The sequence below is a fragment of the Papaver somniferum genome, chromosome 11 (genome assembly GCF_003573695.1).
Source record: "Papaver somniferum cultivar HN1 chromosome 11, ASM357369v1, whole genome shotgun sequence".
NCBI lineage: Eukaryota > Viridiplantae > Streptophyta > Magnoliopsida > Ranunculales > Papaveraceae > Papaver > Papaver somniferum.
The window spans coordinates 61,546,968-61,557,680 of NC_039368.1; the positions used below are offsets into that span (position 1 = coordinate 61,546,968).

General features: G+C 37.3%; 2 protein-coding genes across 2 annotated transcripts; both read left to right on the plus strand.

Moving 5' to 3' along the window:
• The first annotated feature begins 1,229 nt into the window (after positions 1-1,229).
• LOC113322892 (serine/threonine-protein kinase-like protein At3g51990) lies at positions 1,230-3,512 on the plus strand. Its single transcript, XM_026571075.1, has one exon. It carries the CDS (start codon positions 1,570-1,572, stop codon positions 3,124-3,126), a length of 1,557 nt encoding a protein of 518 aa, XP_026426860.1. The 5' UTR covers positions 1,230-1,569; the 3' UTR covers positions 3,127-3,512.
• A 3,371-nt stretch (positions 3,513-6,883) lies between these two features.
• On the plus strand, positions 6,884-10,446 carry LOC113324463. The gene is made up of 3 exons (XM_026572784.1): positions 6,884-6,946; positions 8,039-8,140; positions 9,700-10,446. The coding sequence occupies exons 1-3, from the start codon at positions 6,884-6,886 to the stop codon at positions 10,444-10,446; spliced, it is 912 nt and encodes a 303-aa protein (XP_026428569.1).
• Positions 10,447-10,713: the final 267 nt, after the last annotated feature.

Below are 10,713 nucleotides of genomic sequence, written 5' to 3' on the forward strand. Positions count from 1 at the left end.
TATATACATCGATTTCTGGTGTTCTTCGTGAATTAAAAAATATCAACTCAAATTTGATCTTTGAGTGCATGAACATTCACCGATTCCGGGTTGATGTTTCCTCAAAAAGATTGAAATCTTTTTATGTTTCGGTGATAGCTTAACACTAACTGATCTTAACACTAAAAAATCGAAATCTTTTTATGTTTTGGAGATAGACTAACAAAATTAAACATCAATTAATAAACAGATTTTTTCTAAAACACATCATTTTTTACGAAACCTATTTTGAGACTTACTCAAATATTTTGAGGCATACATTTGCCTAAGTTCGGCTGAAAAGTTATCAGCTGAACCTCTGAGTTATCATTCGAATCTAGGAAAAACCATAGGTCCCACTGATAATTTGAGTATACCTCACAACAGGTCTCTTTTTTTACCTAAGACGATAAATTAAAAAAAAAAAAGCCATTTTCTTTAAGTGTTTGACTTCTGGCCATGGCCCATGGATGTGGTTTAACAATTTGGTTTACTTATACATGACGCTTTGGCCTCCCTGTTAAGTGGCTTCTACACCTTCAGCTGCCCAATCTCCAGCTTCGAAAAAATTCCAATACCCATTATAAAGTCCATATTACACAGCTGCCCATGACAAATCAAGCATAACCACCTTTAAACTGCCGATAATTGTTGGTAGTCGTGGCTTGGCTGGAGCTAGATTACATACTCTTTTTGTTCGAAGCAAGATTACATACTTTGAACAAATAAACATTCCCTAACCTATAAAATAAACAAAAACGAATAAACATTCCCTAAATGGATGTAATGTTGCTGTTTCATGTCGGATACCAAATTCAAAGTGGACATTTGGATCAAACTAAAGCCAAGTGCATTTGCAACAACACTTGACCCTAGTTTTGTGAAAAACAAGGTGAATGAACCATCAAACATTCTTCATCCTTGGGTAACCATTACCATAATTACTCCCCCTCACTCCTCGATCCCTAGGTAACCACTAAGTCACCTCCGCTTTACTAATTTTAGATATTAGTAATTAGGAACAAAAACATTTTGCTTCACAAAAAATTATTTTTTTACTTATAGAAATCATTTTGAAAGGGTGCTGTGTACTCAAACAAACTTCTGACATTTTGCTTCCAAAAGTCAAAATGCAATTTCTGGATGTTTATCAAACAGCCCCCTTCCATGTTATAAAAAAAATCCTCAGATTCTTTTCTTCTCCGTCTCCATTAATTCCACACTCCACAGTTTAACAACTGTTTTCTCAATCTCTCGTCAATCTCTCTCCTGGGTATGTACTTTTCTTTACTTCCATTAATAAAACAGGCAGGTAGGTAACGCTTCCCCACCTAACGATATAACCCCATGTCTCCTCTTATCTTCTTCTTCTTCTTCTTCTTCTTCTTCTCAAACTCATATCATCCTTCTTCCACCAAAACACTACCACACAGCAACAACCAAATTAACTAACAGAAAATTCAGTCATTCAACAATCGTATGCATTTCCCAGTCCAACTGTTAAAAACCTCATGTTTTGATACCCCTTTCTTTCTCAAGTGTCAACTTTAAATGGGATACCTTTCTTGTAATGCTGAATCAGCAATCTTAACTACAAATTCCACCACAAAAAACAAACCCACCAAGAAAAAAGAAGAAGAAGAATCAAAACTAGAAAAACCCATTAAATACGAAGAATTCCAGTACAAAGACCTCCAACTAGCAACCAACAATTTCTCTGAACAGAAAATACTGGGTAAGGGTAGTCATGGCTGTGTCTACAAAGCTGTTCTTCGCAATGGTCGTTTAGTTGCTGTTAAAAAACCATCTCGTTCTTCTTCATCTCTTAGCTTGACATCTAACAATAATTCGGATAGTAAAAATGAAGTTGATAACGAAATTGATATTCTTTCGAAGATCCAAAGTCCACGTCTTGTGAATTTACTTGGTTTTACTACTGATGATTCTATAGACCGTTTATTGGTTGTTGAGTTCATGAGTAATGGAACCCTTTACGAAGTACTTCATTCTAATGCTCGCCCAGTACCGAATTGGTCTCGGAGAATTAGACTCGCTCTTCAAACAGCTAAAGCCATTGATACACTTCATACATTGCATCCTCCTGTAATTCATAGAGATATTAAATCAGCGAACATATTGATTGATAGGCATTTTGGTGCTCGCCTTGGTGATTTTGGTTTAGCTCTGCGGTGTCATGTTGATGACTTTCGGCTTAGATCTACTCCACCTGCAGGTACAATTGGTTATCTTGATCCTGGTTATTTAACTCCTGATAATTTAAGTACTAAAACAGATGTATTTAGTTTTGGAATTCTTTTATTGGAAATCATTAGTGGTAGGAAAGCAATTGATGTTGGGCATTCACCGCCTTCCATTGTGGATTGGGCAATTCCACTTCTTAGAAAAGGGAAGTTGATCAACATCTATGATCCTAGAATTGTGCCCCCAAAAGACCCTTTTGTGAGGAAGCAATTGGTTTTAATTGCCTCTAAATGTGTAAGGTCATGTAGAGAAAGAAGACCTTCAATGAGAGATGTGGTTGAGGGTCTTACAGTTTTGAGTAAATTGGTTCCAATTCACGCGTGGAATGGATTTTCGGTTAGTAACCCTTGTATGATGGTAGATGACATTGTTGGTCCTGCTGTTGAATCTAGAAACAATGCCAACTTGATTTCTAGGACAAGACGTCGAGCAAGAGGAGGAAATGTGGTAGATGATGGGCATTTGGGTGTTCATGTTGCTTCACCAATGGGACATTCCAGGAGAGTGCAGTCTGATCTAGGATTAAGAAGGGGTATTGTTGGTAGAAACAATTTGAAAGAACTCTTGGAAGAGAAGGATGATGAGACAGAGTCTGATGTTGGAGGAAAGAATAATGAAGTGGTCGAACGTGTTCTTTCGAGACTTAGAACTTATAGTCTCAGAGTTGGAAGTGGGAGAGAGCCAAGTACCAACTCTTTAGATCATGATGCCGATAAGAATGGTGTCCTTCAATCCAAGAAAAACCCATCCGTCCGGGGAATGTTTACTACAAAGTCCTTTCGGCATGATATTTTGGGATGTTCAACCGGTGGAACATTGCATATTCAAGCTTCGGATCCAGTCTAGTTGTTCTGTACCAGTAATCGAGGTTTTCATTTGAGTGTTTTAGCAATTTCGTGCACCACGAGCAAAGCTTAAGCCTGCAACACAATCTTTCCAGCGGATTATCCAGCTACGGCAAGAAGTAAGTTGTTTGCAGCTTCTTCTGTGTATTTCAATTAAAAAGGAAGGCTTCTTTGGATGTTTATAGTTGTTATGTTGTTGATGTTGTTATTGAGTGATGTTGTTATAGCATTAGATGTAAGCTTAGATTGAAGAAAGGTGCATGGCTCATGTTCCTTTTTGTTATACGCATTATAAAGAAAAGCTGATTCTTTATGTATGTTTGAAGTTTGAACTACACGATACAAGAATTTAGAAAGTGAGAATATATTGAATTCAAATTTGTTCAACTTTTTCTTTTTTGCTCCAAATGTTATCTTGTGTTTGTGCAAATCAGATGGCATTGCTATTTCAGATTCTGTAGCTCGATTCTGATTGTCTTTTGTACGTTTTAAGTATGGATTCTCAAAGAAGGGAAAAAAGAGCCATGTCATTTTGGTTTAAATATACTTGTTGTTAGTTACTAAAACAGAGCAAGCTGATTTTTAAAGGATATTGGAATAGGGTTCCTGGGATTTCAGGCAAAGGGAATTATTTTCTGTTGGCACCTTTTTGTGAAATATCCATAATTTAAGAAGTAAAGACAAGTTTGAATACGATAATTGGAGATGCGAGTGGGGAGTATAAATTTGTCCATAGTGAGCTAACAACTAGCTAATGGAATTATCTTCTTTTCACCGTAATTCGCGGGTATTGCTTTAACAGCTCATTTTCATGTGTCCTGGTTTTGCATAGAGTTCCATTCCCTCCCCCATTGTTTGATTGTTGCTTCCTTTTCAAACCCTGAAAATTCTCTTAAAGTTATCTTGGAACGATACACTAGATGGTATAATTGTCAATGAAACGAACCCTACTTGTTTCCTTTATCGTTGTTGGCGATGTTGGTAAGCAAGATATTCTCAATGAAACGTTGATAATTGCGTTTATACAGAATTGAGAATTTTTTTTTTTTTTTTAGGGAATAGAAGTCTATTCTAATTGGATCATAAATAAAACTATCTTTTGAAAAAAGGAAATAAATATCTTTGTTGATTAATCATCGTGGTTTGGGATCTGTGTGGGGATTCAGCTTTTACCTGAAAATTGAACTTTCATCTCATGTGAGTCATGTGACACTGTAGGCTCTTTGCTGTCACTGCTGCAGATTTTGTGGTGGGATGGAGTCGATGGGTCTATCTGAAATCGACGGATCTTTTAGGGGAGTTTTGGCACGTATGTGTCTTCGCCAGTGATGTTCTAGGGATTTAGACTAGGAGTTTTTTTTGTTTTTTTTTATCCCTCTGTCAATACAAATCCAAGTATCCAACCATGATCGGAACATGATTCAAGGATGATATATTTTCATTAAATTACCGAGAATTAAAGATGTTCAACAAGTTTCCTAAATTTTAAACAAGTTCAACTGTTGTGATAGGTGCCCACATTACATTAAATCTAGTAGAGAAAAGAAGTTCTTAAATTTTAAAGTTTATGGCATCCAGATGGGTGTTTTGGAAGTTATTACTAATAGAGTATCTAAGTTTCCTAGCTTCAATATACATCCCCTTAAGCACATCAAAGTAGATATGTAATCACTCTAAAAAAGTCACCTCATGACAACTCCATTCTATTCCCCGATGAAAAGTTGTTTCTGCTCTTCTTCTGTCCAATTCTTTTATAGTATTGCAGTTGCAGGTAGCTCCACTGATTTCAATTATATAGCCTGCAAAATCAACAAGAATATACCAATATCAGAAGAAGATATGGGGTTCCTTATGGTCAAAGCTATACCGAATTTGTAAGCCATATTTGTTTCAATATTTCTGTTTGTTGTTGTACATATATTAAGACAGTCATCGTTCACTGGATTGTATTACATGGTTTGAAGGATATTGTAACTTAGTGTAGTTACAGTAGAAATGTTATTTATGAATTTAACTATCTCATTTGCCGTAAACACACTATTTTGTTTTTCCTTTACGAGGACCCAATTACATCTTGATTTCCAAATGTGCCAGGTAATGATACTGTAAAACTCAGGCCACTGCATCGCGAAACCATTTCTGTTAGTATTAGCAAACTAAGAATTTATCTAATCATGAAAAGTAGTGTTATTTTCAACCACATAGTCTATACTGAAGTCTAGGTACATCCAAACATGTTTTAAAAAATACAAGTTTTATTTATATGGGGAATGACTGCAGCAACCCTCAAACTGTTTGGTAGGATAGCATTAACTGCTTTCCATACAAAAGTTTTAACCGAGAGAGGAACTTTCAGTTGCCAAATTTGATTCCAATCCTTGCTATCAATTCTAATTGTGGAATCAAAGTTATTTCAAGCTCGGAAACAATGAAAAATATCTAGCTTCCGGATTAGGGCCTTCCATATATTTTTAAAAGTCCAAGGTCTTATGAAAGATAACTCGGTATCCAAATTAAAATGACATTCCAAACTGCATTGACATCTTTTTGAACCGTGTGACATCGTAGTTGATTTTGTATCTAAGTCTGGTTGTTCCCTTCTAACTGCCGATGTTGTGGGCCACAAACATAATCTATTTTTTATTTTATTTTTGGATAATGATCATATATTTGTCGAGACGAACCCAACACTTACTGCATCTCATCACTCGAAATCCAATATTACTCCTTCTATCCCATTTTCCATAAAATTCGAGGGTTATTTTGCACAAAATTTTCATGGCCATATAAAATTTTTCTTGAAATCGATAACTAGCAATAAGAAATATATTTTATTTTAATGCAAAACTAGTGATGATAAATTTTAAGGCTTTTATCTTAGGTTATAGATGAATAAAAATAGATAAATGATAACTTTCTTTAATTTTTAATTTCCTTTTAAAGATTCTAAATTGTCATGAAACAAGCTGATCTTTTTGAAGGAGGTGGTAAGAGTTTAGCACATGTTCAAATATTATGTTGACATTTGATGAACTTCACATGAAACAAGCCTATCTTTTTGAAACATGGGGAATATTACTTAATGTTCAAGTATTTACCTTGATACTCAAGGTGAGATCCTGAACCGAAATATTCTAAATGTTTCTTTTTGTGGTATTCGGAATTTACGTGATATTCATATCCCAATGGATAAGCATATCTACGTAATTTGCTAGCTATTAGTTGTCATCGAGGAGAGATTTCGGTATATGAGTTGGATTACAGTTGGAATATAAACAAACCGAAAATAAATATTTATTGCATACTTTTAATATTTTCGGATTTGGTAATTTCTTGTTATCCAAAATACCTTGGTCATTATAAATAATAAAGTTTACAGTACCTTGGTCATTTATTGCATATCTTTAATAAAACCGAAAATAAACATTGAACTAACTGTCTGTGTAGGAAGCCCACTGGAGTATTCTTGTGGTACTCATTAGAGAGGAGAGTATTCTAATTAGGAGAAATCTCTCATATGCATTTCGTTTAAAAACTTCTGTGGGATCAACAAAGCACTAGTAGTACTGTTGGAGGGAAACTAGAATCATATTGTTATTTTAGTTTTCGATAATTGATTTGATTGACTAATGGTAAGGTTGAATCTTGATAGATATAGTTTGTTAATTAGGTGATCGTTCTCTTCTAATATAAGGTCACTCGAAATAGTTCAGGTATCATGATTTCATATCTGCTTTATTGCATCTAGATCTGTAGATATGACTTCTGATCTTCCATTGTTACCAGACTCCGTTCCGTATGAACAAGTAGAAATTGATGTGGTCAGTACGCAAAATTTGTTGAGGATAGTGCTGAGATTATAAAGATCCATTAACTTCTCCATTTGGATATAAATTGAGTAATCTAAAGAGCTTCAAAATTGACCCCTTATGATGTGTATAAGGGTTGAATACTTAGAATATTTTACAGGTAAAGGGAAAGAAGATGATTAAGTCAGACTAGCTGACTCATCTGATTCGTTTCGAGTCAGACCATTTAATGGGTTGGTTTAGGGGGATGCTATGCGAGACGATACAATCCAATTCATGGATTAACGATATGATTTGGCGGGATGGACCAGGTCAACCTGCGGGTTAGGGTTACATTATCTATTTAGATATATTGGGCCTCTTAAGGTCTGAATTGGCTTTCGGTTTCTTCTACAAAGTTGTAGAGTTATTCGAGATCTTTCTGGTGACACTGAATTTCATGTTACTTGGATAAGTATATTTTACCTCATTGTATACTTTAGTATCTATCTCATGCCAAAATTACTAAATACCAGGTTATGGAACCATTGATAAAGATAGAATCATTAGTAATTTTACTTAGGCATTAACTAAAAATTTGTATAGTATTTTGTTGAACATTAAATTCTTGGAGTGCTAATTAACAATTAGTCAATATTAACAACGACCGATTCAAATGATGAACGAGATAATTATGGACTTCGAGGTAGGTATGGCTTGTCCTCAAAAGAGGTGGGAGCTCTTGTAACCTTCTTGTAATCATTAAGTTCATTTTTAAATGAGAGCATGACGTGTTCTTATTATATGCGAACATGGTTGCATGTAATTAGATGAGTATGTTATGTGATATGCGTTGTGTGGTTTTTCCACAAGGAGTATTTGTGGTTTTCCCATGCTGCTAAGTTGAGTAAGGAAGGGCCAGCCGCTTGAATATTATTCAATAGGTCGGGGAAAACTAGTTGAATATTATTTAATTTATTATATTAAGATATTAGTAGGGTGGGGTCAGTCGCTTAAATATTATTTAGTATGCCGGGACTAGCCGGTTGGATATTATATATAGTAAGTAAATACTCGTGTGCATAAATTATGCTTGATTCTAAATTTTCTAAACTTTGATGGTAGTTTCCTAAATCATGCTTTGTATGTGAACTCTATGTGGATGATGTTATTATTGAGACTGGAGTCATCCTATCATCGTCTTCTCCAAGGAGTATAGCGAGTCAGGTTAATATATTTTTAGTTAATTCTAGCGTCACTTATGTGGATCATCTGGTGGTGGTCTTTCACAGATGCTATTATTATGGAACGTAATATCTGTGTGTGGGGGTGGGGGGTGGGATGGGGAGGGGGCGTCTGAATAACTTTTTTTTTACGTGAATGTCATATTTACGATGTTGTGCCGAGTACTAGGTGTAAAAGATGTTAACTTTTTTCTTCTACTATTGTACTTTAATTAATTATTTTTGTGAATCGTGAAGCATGATAGTTGTTGAGGGGTGAATTTTGGTTCTACAAGTCCTAGCCACAACACACCCAATTTCCAAGAAGAGAGAGAAAAAAAAAGGATCCCCTTCTATTGTATTATATGCCCCTTTATATAGACTTTTCAAAAGCCCTTCCTTTTTATTATATCATGCCACATGTCCTAAACTTTCTTAATTACTACTTATGCCATTCCTTCTCTAATACAACCTCATTCTTTCCTATTAATTTCACCCTTGTCCTTTCCATCTTATGGATACTTTCTTAGTGGACTTGGGATTTAGTCCCCATGTTTCATGTTGGGTTTGCCTCCCTTTTGGGAGCACACTAGCCCGGCTAAAGGGTGATATTTTTCATGTATCAACATTAGTCCCCTGACTATTGGGTTAATTTTCAAACCCGATAGTCATATTGCGTTATAATCTAGCGCCCCTTGTACTGTCTTCTCGGGTCGAGTCCCCAGTCTGCAAGTTTGAGGAATATATGAAATGAGATAGTTTTTTGCAAGAAATTTTCATCATGCGCGTGGGTGTTTGGATAGGCATTTTCCGAGAATTTTTGCATGAAATGACCGAACATTTTCTTAGACCTTTGGATTGCATTACCAGCTCAATTTGTGGGTCTCGGCGCGAGTGTGATGAATATATGGCGTATAATTTTCGTAGCCTCATTATTTTATTTTCTCTATTTATTCCGTGTGGTTGGGAATGTCTTTAGCTTGTATCCCCGTCTTACCTTCAGGACGAACTGACGCACCTGTTGGCGTTGAAAGAGGAAGTGGGTATGTTGTGGGTTCTCAGACTGATTTGTCAAGACAAAGTGCGTAAGGAATATGATTAACATACAAACATTCTTCCATTCGCGCGTGGGGCACAAGCTAAATACGATTATACAGGATATCCACAAGTTGGTAGAGCATATCATGCCTCGATGGAGGGGGATGGTGCGTGTGGTTAAACGCACCTACCAAAAAAGATTTATAGAGGATGGTCTAGGGTGTGCCTTGAGAAGGCATATGACAAAGTCCCACAAGAGGTATTGTGGTGGGCCCTCGAACAGAAGAGGGTATTACCTAAATATTTATTCCTTATAAAGGGTATGTACGAGGGAGCATCCAATAGGGGTCAGGACGTGTGACGGTATCTCGAATGACTTTCCTATCAAAATCGGACTACATCAAGGGTCAGCGTTGAGCCCATATCTGTTTTCATTAGTACAGGACCAAGTCATAAAGGATATACATGGGGAGATCCCTTGGTTATGCTCTTTGGGGATGACGTGGCACTTATTGGGGAGTCCAGGCAGAGATAGAAGGTAAGCTTGAGTTGTGGCGCCAGACCCTGGAAGCGAAGGGCTTCAGACTCAGTAGAACAAAGACCGAGTATCTGAAGTGTGATTTTGACGAAACCGGCACGGAGGATGGAGAACTGTTACTAGACGGACAAATTGTACCAAGGAAAGAATCCTTTCGATATCTGGGATCTATGATCCAGAGTGATGGGGACATAAAGGAGGACATTAGACACAAATCCCAGGAAGGATGGGCTAAATGGAGACTGGCGACTGGAGTCCTTTGCGATCGTAAGGTCCCAGTTAAACTGAAAGGAAAATTCTACAGGACAACAATCAGGCCTGCGCTGCTGTATGGAGCGGAATGCTGGGAAACTAGAAGCTCGCACCTCATGGCGCTCAATGTGACAGAAATGAGGATGCTAAGGTGGGCATGTGGACACGCAAGGCGCGATAAAATCAGAAATGATTGTGTCCGTGGGAAACTTGGGGTAGCACCTATGAAGGATATACTGTCACAACATCGGTTACGCTGGCTCAGGCATATCCAACGAAGATCACCGGACGCCCCAGTTCGGGTAGGACGCATTACACAGATGGAAGGTAGAATGAAGCGTCCGGGACGACCAAAACTCACATGGGATGAACTGATTAAAAAGGACCTGAATGACCGAGGCTTGGAGAGAGAGCTGATGCTCGACAGAAGTGCGTGGAAAGCAGCCATCCACGTGAAGGAGGTATCTACCCGAGATACGTGAGCTGACCCTATCACCTTTGAATTTCTGTCTCTTTTATTAGTAGGATTGCCAAAAACCGCGAACTTGTAAACAACCATGCCAAAATTGTAAATGGGGGGACCCCCAGTAGCTATGCAACTCGTAGGATTGTGAAGGGGGGACCTCCCCCCTCCTCCCCCGGTAGCCCTGCAGCCGGGACATGAAATATGTGGACAGATCACCTAAGTGGTCGCAAACACGTAATCCCATTGAAGTGATGGCCACTGCACCCTCTACACCGAAAATGAA